The sequence below is a fragment of the Octodon degus genome, unplaced genomic scaffold, assembly GCF_000260255.1.
Source record: "Octodon degus isolate 3935 unplaced genomic scaffold, OctDeg1.0 scaffold00027, whole genome shotgun sequence".
Lineage (NCBI taxonomy): Eukaryota > Metazoa > Chordata > Mammalia > Rodentia > Octodontidae > Octodon > Octodon degus.
The window spans coordinates 585,883-605,413 of NW_004524603.1; the positions used below are offsets into that span (position 1 = coordinate 585,883).

A 19,531-nucleotide genomic window follows, 5' to 3' on the forward strand; every position below is an offset into this window, starting at 1 on the left:
AGGGGGCACAGGGGGCGGAGGGGGCAGAGGCTAAGCCTTCCCCACCTACGCTATACCCAACAGTTCTCAGGCCAGATCCCAACATATCTGGCCTGAGAAGAGCGGGAAGTAGGAGGCGTCACTGACACTGCCCTAGCACCTCTTTATTTATTTATAGACTAATTCTGGTCTTGGCGTGCAAAAGTAATTCAGCTGTCATGGCTAACTGCGTGCTCAGCAGAGGCAGCTGGGCGACTGAAAACTCATAAAGCAGGGACTCAACGAACTGGCAGCGGAGCAGTGTGTGCTCGCGGACTTCTTGAATGTTTTCTGCCCTTCCCACTCAACAGCTGGAACAGCCCTGAGCATAAGGGGCTTGGATCCCAGGAAGCCAGGGGACAGGAAGGCCCCAGGCACCACTGGCCTGAGCCCACGTCCGCTTACGTCCTACAGTGGTTGGGACACTGCGGCGTTTGTGGAGAGGAGCCCCTCAGTGTTGCTGTGGATGACAAGATCCCGCAGCCGCAGTCAGGCTCACACTGACTCCAGGTGCCCACGCAGTCGAGAGGACTCTGCTGTCCTCTGCTGCAGCTCAGAGTTTCTCCCGGGACCTCTGTGTTGGTTGTCCCCAAGGGCCATGTGTTCCTCTCTCTTGTTAACGCTGTCCCTTGATGTGCAGTTTTACTTGTGCTTCTCTGTGGATCTAAGTCCACCCTCTTTCAAAGGCAAAGCTTGAGTGGTTGCAGCCTCTGGGGAATGTCCTGGCCAGCCTGGTCTGCCACTTTCTGAGTTCCTGCTGTACCTGGCCTTGGCACAGAGGACTCATGCCCCTGCCGGTCTTGTCCTGTCCCATGCCTTTCTGCTCCCCATGTGACAGACGCACAGCAGGCTCTTGATGTGCTCCTCTAACTGAGCACTGCAGGTGGAGCACGGTGCCACTCGGCAGGGGCGCTGGGCAGGAGGGTGGCTGTCCCCTGTAAAAGGCAGGCGCTGTCCCCGCCTCCAGAAGCACCAAGATCTTTCTGTTGACTCCAAGGCCTGGAAATCTTCACTGTGTCTTCTGAGAAGGGTGGATTCTTAATGTTTTTGCCCTTTGTTATGGTTTGTGTCTAGGAGTTCCCCAAAGCCTTGTGTAGTCATGGGACAGACTTCTAGAAGTTGTGATTAGTTCATGATCCAATGCTGGGATTATGGGTGTGAGTGCTGCCCCCGCCCTGGGGTGGACGGCCTGGGTACAGTGTAGGTGGGGGAGGCTTGCCCTCTGCCCCTCCGCCCCCGCCACCCTCTCCACCCCCTCCATCCCTCAGGCCCCCTCCGCCCCCTCTGCCCCTTCAGCCTCCTTGGCCTCCTCGGCCTCCTCTGCTGCTGCTGCCACCTCTGCTCTGCCCTTTTTGCTCTTGCTCTTTGCTATTTTCTGCTGCCATGAACTGCTGCCCTCTGCCATGTGCTGCTCTGCCTTGGAGCCAGCTGAGTCTGGACTGAAATCTCCACTAACTGTGAGCCAAATAAGCCTTTTCTTCCTTAATTCTGGATGTCGGGTATTTTGTCCCAGCAATGGGGGAAAAGTAACTGAGACAGAATTGTCACCCTACTTTCTGCTAAGCAGAACTTTACCTTTGGTCACTGGGATGGAAGATGGTAGCAGCTCTAATACTGTCATGTATTAATACTCCTTCTACCCAGTTAAATCCCTACCACCCTCTTAACCAGCGGACTTACTTATGCAGAGGCACTGATGGGGCAGTAGCTGTGGTGCAGACACCATGGCGGCTGTAACCAGGCTGAGCACACTCGTGGCTTCTTAGTGCCCACTTCTCTTGCTGAAGCAATGAGCAGCAAAGTAATTATGATGAAATTGGAGAGCTCGAGGGAAGCTTAAGGACGAGGACAGTGCTGCTGGGAGCTCACCTGGGAAGGGCCCAGAGAACCCCACAGAGGGCATGCTGCACCTGGCATGCCACTCACAGGTGACAGTGCCCAGGGAGCATCTGTCCGCCCAGGCTGTGGAGTCCTTTGCGCTGTATAAAGATTACTCCAGTTGGTGTGTGGAACGGGTCAGGGAGGAGCAAGTCTGGGGCAGTGAGACCAGTCGAGTTAGGACAGGGACTCGGGTAAGCAGTGTGGTACTGCACTGGTCTAAGAGCTGCCCAGAAAGGACAGCTGGGGGCAGGCAGGCAGAGGCTGTCTTTGGGATTGTGTCATGGGGCAGGGACGGGTAGGTTGTCTGCTGCTCAGCAAGGGGGGCGTCCTGTCCCCTGCTGTGCTTCTGCCACAGCTGGGGAGGGCTGCTCAGCTGTGTGCACCTGTCCTGGTCTACGATGTTCCTGAAGACTCATGCTCGGGGATGGGGCTTTGTGAGACGTTGGCCTGGGGCTACTCATCCTGTGCTCTTAGGGGCAAGGCTGGTTGCAGGCGATGGGTCCCGGGGTGTGCCTGGAGGATGTCTCTTCAGCCCTGCCTCCTCTTCCTCGCTCCGCTCTTGCTGCCACAGGTGAGGGGGCTGCTGGGACATCATTCCCTCGTGCCTTCTCCTCCCTCACCCTCTTGAGGAACTCCGCCCGCCCGCCCGCCCGCCTGCAGTATTCTCATGCCCTCATGTCCACGAGCGAGTCTCCAGTGTGGTCCCTCATCCCGCCCCTGGGAGCCTTCCCTTCCTGTGTGCTTGAGGACACCTCCTAGGTGTGCCTCCTGCGTCCCTGCCGTACCCTGCCTCCTGCATCTCACGGACCCGCAGCATAGCACTACCTCTCGGCTGCAATGAGTCCACCTCCTTTCTCTGCCACTCCACTTAACCGCAGCTGATCCCGAGTCCTTCTGGGGCCTTCTGGTGCTCCTCAGATGAGCATGTGAGAGATTTTCCTGGCTGTCCTCATGTTGGAGTTGGACTGCCTCGTATGAGTAGTGACAGGCCACTCCGAAACACAAGACAGTGTCCACTGATTCTGGGATCTAGGTCAGCTGGGGTCTGGGTGATTAGGGCTGGGCTTCCATCCCTGCCTGAACATCTTTGGGCCTCCCCTTGGGACCTGCAGGCCAACAGGCCCGTCCAAGTGTGTGCGTCTGCAATGTGCCTTTGTGTTTTAGCTCAGTGCCTTTTCTTCCTGCTATTGCTAACTCCAGGAGACACTAGACATCCCTTTCTCTGTTTCCTTTTGTAGCAAGCAGGACGACTTGGATGCCACAGGGTTCTGTGGTGCAGAAACAGGAACAGTTTCTGGGGAGCAGTTGGGGATTTGTCAACCAAAACCCTTCTATGTCCACAGACTGCAAAGCTTTAAGCCTGTCTTGGACTCAGGATGTGGTACTAAAGTATGTGGCTGTGTCTGGCGGTGCCACAGGGCCAGCAGGGCTCTGTGGGCTTTATGTAGGCTGATTTGTTTCTCTTTTTCGCCTCATGATGGGTTAGAACTGAGCCTCAGGTATGTGGGGCCCAAAGTCCGTCCCTGAGTGGCGAATGACAGCTGGAGCTCCTGTTTCAGGGTGTTGTAACTTTCCTGATGCCCTGGCGTTCTCCCAGCAACCATACAAGGTAAGAAAGGGAGAATTTTTATCTTTCAGTAATTGCAGAGATTTAAGTTCCAAGCTCACTTACAGTCTGCTGGTGACAGGGCAGTGTGGCAATATTTTTCTACAGTCTTACACATATGCCTTAAAAGTGCCTGGAATTCTGTTGCAGAAGTTTAAGGGAAAACGTCAGAGACATCTCCAAGGACTTCTAATCAGGGTTGCTGACTGCAGCCTCATTTTTAATGGCAAATCAACAACGTAAAGTTATTCCAAAACAGGACTGGTTAAATAGATGAAGTATGTGTGTACAAACGATTATTAAGCAGTGATTAAAATTCATGATGGCCATAAATAGTAGAAAGAAACATGCTTACGGAGTGCTCTGTGAGAGGTCAGGTGATGAGACTGCATAGACGGTATGACCCAGGCCTTGTAAATACCCCCAAAGAAGACTGAAAACCTGAGCGCTGGCAGGGCCGTGACCTGGGTGTGGGCTGAGAGGTGCGCCATTATCGGCCACAGGCAGGTGCCCACGCCGGCCGTGGGCGTGGCTGCTTCCCACACTACTTCAGCCACTGAGAGCCCAGCTGCGGCCCCTGTGCCAAGACTCACGAGCGCTGGTGCTTCCGAGCCTCACAGCGGCTGGCCCGCTCCCTCACGAGCATCTAGGGAACAGGACAGAATCGTGCTCCTGTGGGGACAGTGAGAGCCAGGGGCAGGCCGCTTTACTCCCCGGTGGCTTGGTCACTTAGGGAGTCTTATGTTTAATTCTCACAGACATGCTTTGTCCTGACAATGGGCAGCTCACGCTCGCTCAGTGAGCGCTTCCTCCTCACAGAGCCCTGAAAACTCTCAGTTGGCAGCTCTGGCGCCTTTCAGCCTCCCTCACTGGTGGTGGTAACCGATGGGGCAGGGTCTCCCGTCCTGGGCCCTGAGTCCCAGGGGCTGACATCATGGCAAGAGGAGGGGTCCTGGCTGCTGTGAAGCCTGTGACAACAGGTCAAGGAGGAGAGCAGAAGCTCTGGGGCAGGTTTTCTGAGAGCACTCAAGGCGTCCTGAGTCACAGGTGGAACATTTCAGGGGCTGCCACACGCAGCAGCTGGGAGCTGGCACGTGACAGCATGAACCCGTCTGAGAGGCCCCTGCACCCTGTGGCACCCAGCCACACAGCTCCCCTGCAACTCACATCTCTGGGTACTCACTGCCTGCTCCTGAGCACCGTGGCATGAGCAGGGCCTCAGAGACACTGTGGAGCTGGGAGGCCCAGGCAAGCAGGTCTCTGGGGAAGGGTCCAGTGCCTGGGCTGCCTGCAGCGGAGTGGACAGCAGTGTCAGTCACCCGGTCTTAAGGAGTACAGTTTGAACCTGACCTTTCCTCCTCTGCCTCAACATCGTGGACCCGCCAGTCTCCACCCCAGGACCCCTGCAGGGACACAGTGGCCAGGGCTACTCAGAGCCCCACTGGGCATGGCCTATGCGACCCACTGCCCTTCCCTGCCAGTCACGTGTGGCACGAGTGACTCTTTTGGGTCCCCCTGGCCCCTACATAGCCCAGAGCAGTTCCCGGACTCCTCTGCGGATCATGTATCCTTTCAGCATCCCTCTTGGGAAATTTAAATTATTTTGCCACCATCACAGCAAGACGAAGTGTTTCTCAAATTTTGAAGGTGCCAGTTGTAAACCCTGCTGAATGTGGGCTTGGCTCCTTGGCCTGGGCGGACCTGAGATTTTGCATTTCCAAGGAGCCCAGAGAGCCCAGGCCTGGCCTCCACATCCCACCCGGAGAAGCAAAAGGAGAGCGTGTGCAAGAAACTTTTAACTTAAAACCTCACGTTTAAATTAGAATCCAAGCACATCATTAAAGATTTCTCCATAAAGTAAATTTAACAAGGCAGGATATGGGTGGGGACGGTGACAGGGACCCTGTCCTACCTGCAGGTTAACATGCGCCTCCCCTGGTGTGGCTCCTCCTCTGTGGGTACCCAGGGAGGGTCTGCTGTAGGACAGGGAAGTGGAGGCAGGGTGGGGGCCAGGCCCAGAGATCTTGTTGAGGAGAACAGTGGGTCCCCCCCCAGGGAGGGTGTGGGGCAGGAGGTGGGGCGGCACCACTGCCCGTGCTCACCTGTGTAATCACCTGCTGGACAGAGGCGCCAAGATCACCTGGTTTCCTTCTCAAGTCAGACAGGACCTGGGGAGACAGGTGGTGGCGAGGCCACAGGCTACAGTAGGAGAGAAGGGCTTGGCCAGGGAGTGCGTCCACGGTTCAGCTCAAGCTGTGACTCGCAAGTGATCTGTGAATGGACAGCGTGTGCCACGCGTGAAGCAGGTGCACAGCCTCTTCCCGAGGACAGTGGGAAGAGCGTGCTCTGGGGACACAGGCCCGAGCATGGCTCCACTGTGCGCCAGCTCTCTGGCTGTGGGTGTAGCTGACCTCATCTGGTGCTGGGCGTGGTGCCCTGCAGGGGGTGGCTGGACCAGAGAATGTGGGGTACGAGCACAGGCAAAACTGGGGTCCAGCAGTGTGTGGGGTGGTGCAAGCCCCAGGAAGCGGCAGAGTTGTTACAAGGTGTGGTTGTGTGCTATGTGGAACCACAGATGAAACCATATCCTAAGTGAGTTTGTAGTTTGTAAAAGACACTTTGTAATTTGTGGACAACTGCCACGGGACAAACAATAATAGACTTTGATTAGCATATGCCACTCGGTGCACGTGCCAGGGGATTTTTGTCATAGCTGTCTTGGCTACAATACTGAATTTATCTGGGCATCGAGTCATCATCAGCTCCGGTTTTGAGACTTTGGTGAGCATGCTCTTGGCTCAGAAGCACCTTCTGCGTGCTCTGTAGGCATCACCCCCATCTCTGTGTATTCTGGCTGAAAGGGGAGTGTTTTCTGGCAATAGAATTCGTTCTTACATTTTCTTATGTCATCAGGTAGCAAAAGTCTCTGGCGTCCTGTTGTTATTGCCCACATTTGTCCCAGGGCTGTTGCCGAGCGGGGTTGGAGGGCGGCATTTCAGTTCCCTTGCATATGCAGGAGGCGGGCCGGGAAGGCCAGGAAAGCAGTGTGGAGAGGGTGAGGGCCAGGCCAGGCAGGGCAGGGCGGGGCGTCAGCCAGTGTGGGGCTGCAACTCTTCACCTGTGGCTTTCCTGAGAGAACCCTTCCTAAGGGTCCCCTGAGTGTGACCGTGTCGAGGCAGCTGGCCTGGCGCCTTTCAGAGTTGGATCCATTTTTATTTTGAAAACAAACATGAGGCTTGAGGATGATGGCACATACTGCTTGACTGACAGGAACAAAAGGCAAGGGGATGGGGGCGCAGTGTGTGTTTGATGCGGTGGGCCTACGTGTGGGGCGTGAGTGTGTATGGTGTCCATGCACACGCGTGCTCAGGGTGTGCGGAAGCTGGAGGAGCCCTGTGGATGGGATTTGTGGGGGTGTGCCCTGAGCCATGCCCTGGTGGAGTTTGCAGATCCCGCCTGTCTCATGGGAAGGTGGCGGCTCCCTAATTTGGGAAGGTCACCTGCGTGGCCTTGGCCCATAGTCGGGAGAGGTGTGGACCATGCCATGCTGCCTACCAGGCACAGGGCAGGTGTGCACAGTGGTGCCCTGGGCAGGCAGGGGCACAGCGCCCCCAGGAGGGTGTCAGAGGCTGCAGATCAGGAGACCTGTGCCTGCCTTTTCTGTGACTTGTGGTCATAATTACTCTTCGTTGGTGGCTGCTATTCATGGTGAAACATGTGCTTCCTTATTTTAGAGCACATGACAACAGATGACATCAGTGGTCGTGCTAGTACATCGAGTGCTGGGTAAGGTGCATATCATGCCTGCAGCTCTGGTACTAAATCCCTTGCATTATGCTGCCGCTTGGCTTCCCAGGAGTGTGGGGCCTGCTGGCCCCTGGGAGCCTGACATGCCGGCACCAGTGACGGGGGCCTGAGGTTGGGACTCGGGTTCACTGGGGTGCAGGTCATGCTTGTGTCGTGACTAGTTCTCTGCCATGGTCGAGGCACAGCCAGGAAGCAGCCAACAGGTTTTGTCCTGGTCTTTTCTAGCAGAGCTCGCTCCCCTGCCATTTTCTGGGCCAGACAGCAAGTGCGAGTGTGAGCTGCAGGGTCCCTGCACCCCCGTGAGCAGCAGGATGGACAGCAATGACGTGAGCTGGCTCCTGCGACTAGTGCCGTGGTGAGACGTGCAGAGGCCCTGAGCGTCAGGACTCGGCTGTGGCTCAACCTGGGCACCAGCTTCTGCTCTCCAGGCCACTACCCTGCGGGGGGCCTGGAGCTCGGAGGGGCCACTCAGAGAGGGCCCCACAGGCTGACTTCATGCTCACAGTGACCTTGGGCCCCTGCCTCTGGGGACGAGCCTGGCACCGGGGCCGGCGAGGCCCGGTTTTCACATCTGCTGCAGGGCAGCCCGAGAAGCCTCTGCCAGCGCCGTCTTTCCTCCATGCCTTGCAGTTCAACACCTGTGAGTGAGGCGTGATGGGAGCGAGGGGCTCAGAAGCCTGACTCCCGCAGAGCCAGGTGTGCAGATGAGGAGGAGCCGCCCGTGGGCTCATGTGGTCCTCTGAGAAGTGGAGGCCACCAGCCGTGGGCGTAGATGCCAGTGGGCATGGGTGGGCAGGCAGCGGGCCCCCAGCTGGGCTTGGGCCTGTGCTCCTTGTAGGAGGAGGTGGCCCTGAAACACTGCCCTGTCCTTTGGGGGGCTTGAAAAGATGTAAGCTCGGGAGCCCGCCAGAGTAGATTTGGGGTGACTCTGACCTTCAGCTCACTGTGTTTATTTTGGGGTCCTGTGTGCAACATGGTTTGGGGCTGTGTTAAACTAATCTGTTTAATGTAATCAGTTCTCCAGCTCCGAGGTTGAGGCCAGGTAGTTAAGGGCTCCACCCTAAAGTCTCTCTGCAGGTGGGTGCCGTCCTCCTTACCAGCTCTCTCCTGATTTTCTGTCACATGTTCTGCAGCCCAGCCTGGTTGGAGCCCTAGCCCTGAGAACTGCATTAGCCAGGGTGGAGTGTGTTCTTGGGCTACAGTCCCAGTGCAACATGGGGAGTCCTGTCCAACGCCCATGCAGAGTGGCCACTGGGCAGCAAGGGCTTCTGAGGGCCTTTGGAGAGGTTCTTGAGGTGTGTGGAAGTCTGTCGACTAGAGTGAAACAGGAGGGACAGATGAGGCTTGGGCAGGAACACATCCTCGGGCTGTTGGGAGGTGCTGTGGTGTGTTCAAGACACACCCAGATTTTGGGGGCCTAGAGTAGGTATGACTATAGTTGGTCCAGCTGAGCGTCGATGTCACCCCATTTTCTGGGCCCCCAGTGCAGGGTGGGTGTTCCTTGTGTCCTGTCATGGGTACCACATAAAGTTGCATGGCCTCCACCAGCCTGCTCCTATCCTGTCTGCTGTTGGTTCCCAGGGCTCCTTTCTGGAAGATGGAATGCTGCAATGAGGTGCTCATGTCCCCAGGGGTGGCTGCCCCCACTTCTCTCTCCTCTCTGACTTCTTCACATTCCTTTCCTCCCTCTTAGGCCCTGCTGACCTGTTTCTTTCTCATCAGTGGCCTCATGGTCACCCCTTGCTCCCTAGGTGATCTGTCCCTGTCTCTCCTGGTGTCATGTGAGGGCACTGGTCTGTGGCACGTGAGGGCAGCCGGAGGTCCTCGTCTATCCTGGTGCTGTAGGCTATGGTCTCCTTCCTGGGAGGAGACCTGGGTCTGTGCCCCTGGGGATCAGGGAGGCTGGGGTCACAGGCAGAGATGCAGTGCTGCCTGGCAGGAGTGGAGGAGTGCAGAGGCCTCTCCTCAAGAGCTGCCCACTGTGTAGTGGGCTTGCTGAGCCTCCCTTGGTATGGCTGGTGTGCCATGCTTGCATGCAATGCCCAGGGCTCTGGCTCTGATCCCTAGCTCTGCAAAATCAAAGCCAAGGGAACCTGGCCCCATCTCACACGAGCAGATCTGCCTGATACGCGCGGAGCCCCTGCAGCAGCAGGCAGGTGCCTGGGGCACTGATCTCTGTCCCCTCACTGACTGCTGTCTCCTCGTCTCCCCACAGGCTGCCTGCTGGAGGATGGCCTTTGTGGATCGACGGAGGCCTGCATAAATGGTGAGTGTGTGGCAGCCCAGCTGGGTCTCAGGCCAGGTGTCCTTGAGCGGGATGTGCTGTGCCCTGCTGCTGGAGGGCTGCAGTCAGGGGAACTGCAGGTGGAGGGACATGGGTCATGCACTTCACGTGCAGAGGTGTGGGCCAGTGTCTCATCTGTTGGTGCCCGGAGCCTAGGGCCAGTCACGGGGGGCTCTAGGAGGGGCTTCTGGTGGGGAGGTCGGGGCAGCTGTGCCTTTCCCCCTTAGCACCTCTTCTTGTTCTCTGCCCCCTTTCATTCTGCGCATTTGCAGATGGAGGTCTGGTGCATAGCGGGGGTGCTCTGCTGAGAGCCACTGTGCAGGGTGTGTGGGGGCCGGGAGACAGAGCCCGTGGGCTCCTCCTTCTCAGGAGGCTGTGTGTATCTTGTTCGATGGGTCATGAATTCAGGACAGTTTGAGTTTGAACTCAGCTAATGAACCCAAAGATCAGCGAAGGGACAAAGAGATGCACAAGATTCCCCAGAGTGAGGTGGGGACACACCCTCTGGTCTTGGCCTGCTGCCCACCAGCTATGTCTCCCAATGGTATGCTGGCAAAGCTGCCTCTTCAGGGCCTGGATTCTCTGTACAGAGGCAGCGACAGGGACCCTCGCGCCCAGGAGGGTGTGGCTGGGGTGCAGCTGGGCTCCTTGTCTTTTAGGCCTGGTCAGGTGCAGGTGCCTGTTGCCCTTCCTTCTGGAGCACAGGCCTGTGCTCAGCGTGCACTACTTGCTTGGAGTCTAGAGGGCAAAAGCAGGGGTAGCAGGGGTCTCCAGGGTGGCAGACCTGTGCCTGTCGTCTGTCCTGGGCAGAGGTCACCCTTGGCAGTGTTTGTCTTTGTCTTTTTTTTTAATGTATCTAATACAGAGTCTGCAGGGTCTCACCACACAGCTTGGACTCGTAGTGATCCTTCCTGTTTTTAGCTTCCCAAGGTCTGGGATTACAGATGGGTGCCACCACACCCAGTCTCAGCATGCCCCCGGGGCGGGGACAGCACTGCAGGCTTGGGATGGAACACCCGGCCGCTGCATCTGCCTGGCAGGCACTTTAATCCACTGAGCTGTCTGGCCGGCCCCTCTCCTTTGTCTTGTTCCTTGTCAGGAAGGTTTCTTCACAGCATATGACAAAGTAGGATGGCAGGACAAGGACAAGAGAAGGTTGGCAGGTGGCCACTGGCCGGCTGTGTGGTGTCCTCCCAGTTCAGCCCTGGGCTCCTTGGAATGTACCTCAGAAAGCTTTCCTTTGGAGGGAGCATTTAAAACATTGTATTAAATATGTTATCTTCCCAAACGCAGCAGATTGTGCAGGTAAAAACGTAGGCATGTTCGGTCTGCCTGGAAATGCCTAAGTGTGGGCAAAGTCAACTCCGAAGCTCGCACCTGCCTTTGACAGGCAGCAGATCTGGACAGCCGGCCAGGACTGTTCTAGGGTTTCTCTTCTAAGCTCCTCTTGCCTCGCTCATGTGCATATTAAGCTAATGGCTTTGCATCCTTTAGAAAAAAAAGAGATGTTTAAATGTACGTAGAAATCTTCAGGCCTGGTTCTCAGCAACAGTCGATGTTTGGGCCCCTTCTCCAGGACAGCTAAGCCACAGCGGCCAGCCAGGCAGACCTCCATCTCTCAAACTGCACCCCAAGTCTCTGGGAGGAGCATGGGAAGCAGCACATTCTGCTGCCCTCACTCAGCCTGTATTTACTGTTGTCACGGTAACCCCATAGCGGGGCTGACAGCGGATTGGCCACAGGATGCGGCAGCCGCACCGGAGACAGGAAGTCCAGAATGCTCCAGAGTATTCTGCAGTCAGGCAGCAGTCTCCCTGCCTTCTTTTCTTGGGGTGCAAGTAGAAATGTATAACCCCATTAGCTTGTACATGTTTTCTCAAAGCCCAGCAGCCTTTGTTACTGAAAATTGAAATGCGTGGGTCAAATGAGATACTTTGTATCTCAGTTACTTTTCTTGTGGCTGCGCCAAGAGGCCGTGGGCCCTCGAGTTACAACCAGCCTGGCATGAGAACTGCGGGTAGAGCTTGGGTTTTTAGGGTAACATATGATCCCAGTCTTGAGCTGTGAGCTGAATGCCAGCTGCTCGTGCCTCCAGATGGCCTCAGATGCAGATTTCATCCTTAAACAGTTCTGAAAGGAACATTGCAACATCCTTTCCGGTGTGAGGTGAGTGGAGGAATCCTGGGCCAGCATCTCTCTGAGGACACTGAGGTCTGCCTGTGTCCAGGAGAGAGACTTTGAAGGCCGTGCAGAAGAGCCTGAGCCTTCAGCTGACTGAGTTACAAGCAGCTCTCGGGAACAAATCCGTTTGTACATTAAGAGTGCACTGTGCCCGACACTAGCAAGCTAGGAGAGGAAAGGTTTATTTGGCTTCGTTTGTAGCGTTTCAGTGTGTCATTGGGTGGCTCCAATACTCATGGCAGGCAAAGGCAGCACGGGCAGTGGACGACCACAGCTCCTTCCGTCCCTTTGTCTCATCCAGGATCCTTGGAGCAGGCAGCACTTACAGCCTTGGCCCTAGCACTGCACCAGGGACTAATCCCAGCCTCACACACTCAAGATCCAGCTGCCTCTGAAAAGCCCTGCCCATGACAGCAGGAGGCTTGGAGGACGCTGGACATAGCCATGACATCTCATGAGTCAGAAAGAAACCTCCTTGCCAGCCCTCACCTAGTAGGTTGCTACCTGACTTAGTCGCTCTCCCCTCACTGGTTCAAAGCACTCACATCCACAAGTGGAAGGAGGTCAGGGTTATCTTGGTTTGCAGGGTCAGAAGTTTCAGTCCCTGGTGCATGGTTGGTCCAGATGCAGAAGTGGCAGGGTAGGAAGGCCTGGCGGGAGAATCTGAATACCAGTCATGACGTTCAGTAGCTCTGAGTGGGGCACATCCAGAGACAGACAGCAGGTCTACAAGAACACCCCAAGGTATGACAACCGGTTACACTATATATGGTGTGATTTAAACATTTGAATGTTTAAATTAAGAGATTTACTATTTTAGCCAAAGGCCTATCCTGTGAGTCCCTGCCAAAACTCCCTCCTTGCCTCCAACATTTCTGCAGCGGCTCCGCAGTCCTCCTTCCTGAGTGTCGCTGGCTGCAGCGTCCTGGCTGCCTCCATGTCCTGAATAGATCCAAAACATTTCCCTCCCGGAGTCATTTTGACTGAGGGAAGAGCCAGAGCTGACACGGCTCCAGATCTGGTGAATAGAGCAGACAGGGACACACCATTCTGTTTTTATGAGGCTGCTTTGCCCTGGGGGCACTTTCCAGCAGCCTTCACCATATTTTCTACATTACATTGTAAATCCATGGCAATGACATTCACCATGTTTTTGATCACAGCTTGTAAAGACATGATTTCTAGAAACAAACACTGAGGAATGGAAAAGGGGGGCCTCGGTGTTGGAGGGAGCTGCCAGGCCGGCTGCACCCTTGCAGAGCTGGCACTGTGGGTACCTCACCACGGTCAGGCGAGAAGAGCAAGGCAGGTGCCCAGGTGTTGGGAGGTGGCAGCACGATGCTGGGACGGTGGTGTAGCTCACAGCCAGCTGCTCTGCCTCGGGGTACAAGGGGTGTCAGGCGCCACCTCCCCACCCCTCCGTGCCTCTTCCCAGTCATTGTCGCAGTACTGGTCTGGCTCTGAAGGGGGCCAGAAGCATCAGAAGGTGAAGCAGCGCAGTCTGGCATCACTGTATTAGGACCTTAAACTGGACCAGCTTCAGCTGGCCAATGAAGAGCGACACCTGGGTCCTTAGGGAAAAGAAAGAGCAGGGGCCCAGGTTGGGCCCAGGTTGCACTACGGCACCGCCAGCCTCACAGTTACACCGCAGCAAGAGGGCCTTTTGGGGGCCACCTACACCCCTGCATCCAGCCTGAGCCAGCCATGGCAGCAGGCATGGTGATGGGGCTGCTTCAGGTTTCCCAACGTGGGGAGGAGGCCGCTGAGGGAGCAGAGCTCTGAGCCCCACACACTGCCTGGGGGTGGGTGGATGTGCTGCAGTGAGCTTGGTTTTACAAAAGAAAACAAGAACCTGGGATCCATTCAGAGAGGAGATTAGACCTGAGATGTCTATGGCAGAATCGCAGCTTCTGGAAGGGATCCCCTGAACCCGTGCCCGTGCCCTTCCTGCAGGGGCTGGAGCAGCAGCATGGGCGAGAACGTGCTCGTGCCTGTCTGAGCGGAAAGCCAGGCCGGTGGCCTCTGTCCTGAGAGTCAGGGTCTGTTAAGCAAAGGCACTGTCGGGGATTCCTGCCACACAGGGGCTGCCCAAAGTGAAGGGTGTCAGGACATTCACGCCCACACATCCCCTGACCTGGGTGGTGTGACATCAGCCCCTGTGGGGTTCCCCAGAGCAGGGAGGGCAGCCGCGGCCATGGTGGCATGAGGAGGGAAAAAGAATGGATGGGTTGTTCTTTTCACAACACAAGAGACACAACCCCAGCCCTGGACCAAGGGGTGGTGTCCTTACTCATCCTAGGTCCGCAGCTGAGAGCCCCGTGACAAAGACAGTGACAGGAGAGGGTCCCCACTTCATATTAACTTGACCTCAGTCAGGAGCCTTCAGGAGGGAAGACAGAAACAGGGAAGCATATGTTTTAGGGGTGTCCTGCAGGTGTACCTTGGGCCCAAGGACCTGGGGTCGGAGTGGTAAACTGAGATGAGGCTTAGTGTGCTTGGGGATGGGGGGTCCTCTGCTGGCTGTGGGCGAGGCAGGGGGTTCCAGCTTCCAAGTTCTGGTCCTGCTCTCTGCTTGAACACATGGTGCCGAATGCCATAGTCTGTTATGGGCTAGAATGTCAAGTCCCCAAAGCATGTTTCAGAAACTGCCTAAGAAACGCTGGTACATGGAATCAATTTATAAATGGCAAGTGCAGCCGACTTGGCCTCCTCATCTGACCACAGCTCTTAGGAGGCCACATTCCTCACCTCTTCAGCCCGGCCCTACAAAGCAGCAAACGCATGCTGTCAGCCAGGGAAGGGGCTGCACCCTCCACCTCCTGGAAGTCTAGAAGCCCGTGGGCCTCAGCACCGAGGAGAGCTTGTGATGCAGGGACTCCACACGCTGAGTTTGCACTCAGCGGCAGCACCCGGAGCAGCACTGGGGTGGTCCCACACCCTGAGTCAGACTTAGTTTTGGGATGGAATCTCGCTGTGTTGCTGAGGCTGGCCTCCATGGGGCTGCTGCAGAGCTCGCTGGGAGTCTCCTGAAGAAGTGTCCTGGGAACAGCCATCCTCTCTGCTGTGTGATGCGGGCATCCGGCCCCAGGCCACATCTCAGCAGGGTGGCCCCCTAATTCCCAGGTTTCTTGCCTTTTCATGCTCTCCAGCGGCTCATGATTCATCTAGTGTGGATTTTATTGCTGCTACCTAATCTCTTTTTCAAGCCAACCGTGCTTTTTCACAGTCTCCCAGTTGTCAAATTAAAACTTCTTATTATTTTATTTTTCCAGTGCAATAAAACAGAATAGCTCTGTTTATCAAATTGCCACAGCATGCAGGGCACTAAATCACACAGGCGAGCGAGAGACCCCGCGTGTGGCCGCCGAACGTGAAAATGAAAAGAAAGAATCATTCGGAGGACTTCCGACAAACGTGTTTATTCGCCCTGCATCCTCAGGTCCCAGGAGGCTTTGGAAAGAAAAGAAGCAGGGAGGGGCCGGCCTGTACTTGGTGGGTGCCCATTTGGAGCCCGAGCTGCCCTTGTGGCAGCAGTGGACGCCATCATTTACAGGTGCTCCAGGGAGCCCGCTTTCCTCAGAGCTCTCACCTGGCTGAGCCGGTGCCTCAGCGAACGCTCTTGCTCTGCCCAGTTCTGCATGAATAAGCTGGGTTTGCAGAGGTGAGAGCCTCACTGAGCTCATGGCCCTCCAGGCTGTGGTTTGCCCTCATGGCCTGATCTCCACCTGGGGTCCTCTGCGTGCTGCCCCGCTGTGCCCCCCGTAGCTCCATGCCAAGGGTGGCAGCAGGGGTGCATCACCACCTGCCAGGGGCTGGGGAAACGAGCTCCTGCCCCAGGCAAGCTGCTCAGGGCAAATGGCCCTCCCTGTGTGGATGAGGCCCAGGGGCCTGTGTGATGAGCCACTTTGTTGGCACTGGGCACTGGGGACAGTGCAGAGCCGTGGCTCTGGGCATCAGGGGACAGCACAGAGCTGTGGCTCTGGGCACTGAGGACAGCACAGAGCTGTGGCTCTGGGCATCAGGGGACAACACAGAGCTGTGGCTCTGGGCACTGGGGACAGCACAGAGCCGTGGCTCTGGGCACTGGGGACAGTGCAAGGCTGTGGCTCTGGACAATGGGGGATAGCGCAGAGCCGTGGCTCTGGGCACTGGGGACAGTGCAGGGCTGTGGCTCTGGATAATGGGGGATAGCACAGAGCTGTGGCTCTGGGCATTGGGGGACAGCACAGAGCCGTGGCTCTGGGCACTGGGGACAGTGCAAGTCTGTGGCTCTGGACGATGGGAGACAGCACAGAACTGTGGCTCTGGGCACTGGGGACAGCGCAGGGCTGTGGCTCTGGACAATGGGGGACAGCACAGAGCTGTGGCTCTGCATGTCAGGTGTTGTTCCCAGGAAGAGGACTACATGACAGGGGACAGCTGAAGCTGAATCAAGATGTGTCTTGTCCCAGAAGCCACTCCCCCGATGAGGAGAATCACTGTGGACTGCACTTATGGACTAATAAAGATTAAGTGAACGGATCCATCAGGATCTTACCCTGACTCTCTGACATCTGAGGTCAGGAAACACCCTCTGTATTGTGAGACAGACACCAAGAGAAGAGGAGAAGGGCGGGGCTGCCTGTGTCTCCCACTGGCTCCACGTTCCTGCACACGCTGTTCCGAGCCTCCTGGGTGTGGGACGGCCCAGGCGGGGTACCTCTGGACCGCGTGTGCATCCCTGCATGCCCGCCATCTCCTCCGCCAGCAGCATACAGCCCCAGGACCTTGGCGTGGGAGTAAATCAGCCCCAGAGAGATGTGAAGATGAACCGTAATGCTGAGTAGTGATGAGCTCAACACTGGTAGTTACCAAGTGTGGATGGACCCCAGGGCGTAGCCAGTACCTCATGGTGACTGCATAGCCCAAGCTCTCTGTGGGCTCTTACTCTCAGGGCACTGGGGTGCTGGTGCTGACCCCAACAGGACAGAACACTAGGGCCTGGGACCGGATGTGCACTGTGAGCCTGCCCTGGAGAATAAGAAGTCTGGCCTGCGTTCTGGCCGCCACTGTTCTGTGTGTCGCAGTCACCTTGAAGGAGCCTGCTCAGACACAGTCACAGGTCCTGTGGTGACCACAGTCTCTGCTCCTGCCCTGCCAGGAGGGGCCCACAGCATGACAGCTTCCAGAATGCTGCAGAACTCTGGAGGTGCCTGGTGTGCGTGGGGTGAGGCCTGTTCTCCCCCTCCTTGCTACCCTTTGCTTTCCACTCCAAGAAGGATTCAACACAGCCTTATAGCTAGTTGCCTCCACAGGGGAGTCGCTGGGGCTGGGAATGTGTCTGGCGCGGTGCCCTTCCCTGGTGACCACCACCCTTCTTGGGGTCTGGCCCTATAAAGCAGAGGTCCGAGTTAGGGTCTGGGAGTGGATCTGGAGGCTCAGAGGCACTGGGGACCATCCTAAGGAGCCGGGCCTGTGTTGTTCTTGAGCAGACGCAGGTCCTCCGACCCAGGACTGTGGCCGCCCTGGTGCTGGTGTCGCTGGGTGTCCTCTGCCCACCCCTACCTCCCTCAGCTCCCATGCCCCATCCCTGCCCTGGGTGCCCTCACCCCTCAGCCAAGGACAGCAGACAGAAAGGCAGCAGCAGATCTGGGGACCTCTCACTCTTTCTGCCTGTGGGTCACAAATGGCTGCGGGGGGCTGACCCCAGACTCAGCTCTGTGCTTTCTTCAGAAGGGCGCTTTGTAACCTGCCTGGGGCGGCTCTACAAGACTGGTCACAGGCTTGGCGCCTCTGAAAGACAGGGAGAGCTGTACACTTGGGACTTTAAGAGTTATGTTTGTGTTTGCCTCAAGAGAGAACTTGCACATTCTTTGAAGCCAACTTCTCGGGCACCGTTACTCTCCTGCGTTCTGTTAATAATGGGAGATGGCAGTAGAGAGTGATTTATTAGATCAGGTTTATTATGGGTTGCTTAAAAATAGTGTATACATATTGATAAAGGAAAAGTGATAGAGAAAGTGCAGTGAATGTTTAAGTTTTTAAAAATGAGTTTAGTAAAAGGTAGGTTGCCATTAGCCCGCTCACTTGGACTTGAGGATCCCCCTTCACTTGGGCCGCGTCACTGCGTGCTTCTTGTCAGTGTCCTCAGTCGCGCTGTTGTGGCTGCCACATTGTCCTGTCCAGTTGATGGACTCGACCCTGAATGTTTACCTTCCAAGGTCGTTTGGCTTTGGGAAGAGCCAGAGGCCACACAGCGCCGGGCCTGGTGAGTAAGGCAGGAAGGAGCACACCGAGGTTGCATGCACGCCTTCCTCTTGGGTGGCACTTGGCAGCGGCGTTCACTGCAGTTCTGATCATGCCTTATAAAGACACTGAGGAAAGAGGACTTCCAGAAGTCCTTCAGAAAGTGGCCAGAGTAAAGGCTCAGTGTGCTCAGAGCGGGGCTGGGTGTATTCTGAGGAGGAGTCACAGCAATGTGACTTTTGCTGTAATAATTTTTTTTAAAAAACTAGACATTCGCTGTGTATTGTGATCACTTTTGTACTTCCCTAGTGTGACAGGGAGCCTGTTCCATGCTTAAATTCCAATTAATCCAATGTAAAAAGGAATGGAAATTAATTACCAAGTCAAGCCATGTGGCACGAAGTCTAATTTGGCATTTTAATGGGAAAAGTGATGTGATTTTTGAGCCGTCACATTAATGACTACTAGCGGCAAGTCACAGTGGCTCAACCTCCCCATGCTCATGTGGCAAGCAGGTGGCAGGCGATACCTCCTGAGCGCTCTGTCTGGGGGCTCACCCAGAGCTGTTGGAAGCAGATGCAGGCGGAGTGTGGTGCTTTCCTGCCTCCACCTGACCTGGCTGTGTCTACAGCTCAGGGGGCGGGGGGCTGTCCTTGCACAGAGGCACGGTGGTCTCTGCCCTCCCACAGCCTCAGGTGCTTGGCTGCAGCGTCCTCAGGCAGGGAACAGTAGATGATGCACACGGACCTGGGAGTCACGCTTGCCCTGTGAGGTGGCCCTCGCCTCCCTGCACACACAGCCTTCCTCTGCACCTCCCTGTCTGCCCACTTCTGTGCTGTGGGCTTTCATGAAGCTGCTGCCAACCCCTCCTGCATTCTGAGGGGTTGGGGTCATCCTGTGCCAGAACAGGAGACCCTGGTTTCGTGCACTGTGCCACGCCGGCATCATGCTATACTGCTAATGCACCCTGTCTGTGTGGCTCTGGCACTAGGAGGGTGACACTGGGGGACACTGTGTCTGTACTAAGCAAAATGTAGGGGAAATCCTCACCAAGGAAGGAGCATGTAGGCCTGGAGCCTCCAAGCCCCATCCTGGGATTGCGGTCACCTGAGTGTGAGCAAAAAAGACCTGTGAGCGTCACAAGTCTGCACTGTGTGGCTTCAGTGTCTGAGCACTGGGCTTCTCTGGGATAGCCTGGAGGCAAATGTGCTGGGATTCCTGCTGCTGAGGCAGCTCCAGAAACCAGTCTGCAGAGAAATGAGCCCAACAGCTCAAAATTGCAGTCACATTAGGGACAGCAATGTGAACAAGGGGCTGAGGGAGGTGGTTGGACGTAGTGGGGCAAGGCACAATGCAAAGCAGCCTTGACAAGCCCACGAGCACAGACGATCCTGAAGCATGATGGCTGTACCGGGGCCAGGTGTGTCCTAGGAGGAGAGGTCAGTGTGGAGGTGCCCCGGCCAGGTGTGTCCTAGGAGGCGAGGTCAGTGCGGAGGTGACTTGGGCCAGGTGTGTCCTAGGAAGAGAGG

General features: G+C 56.3%; 1 protein-coding gene across 3 annotated transcripts in view; it reads left to right on the forward strand.

Moving 5' to 3' along the window:
* Window positions 1-19,531, forward strand: part of Ptprn2 (protein tyrosine phosphatase, receptor type N2) — a 553,794-nt gene that overhangs the window by 43,401 nt on the left and 490,862 nt on the right. For 2 of the 3 annotated variants that reach the window (XM_023712770.1, XM_023712771.1), the window contains exon 2: window positions 9,528-9,578. In XM_023712770.1, the coding sequence (XP_023568538.1) occupies window positions 9,528-9,578 (51 nt within the window). Of the gene's footprint in view, window positions 1-1,895; window positions 1,947-9,527; window positions 9,579-19,531 lie in introns of those variants that run through there. The other variant, XM_023712772.1, reaches the window with a different exon arrangement.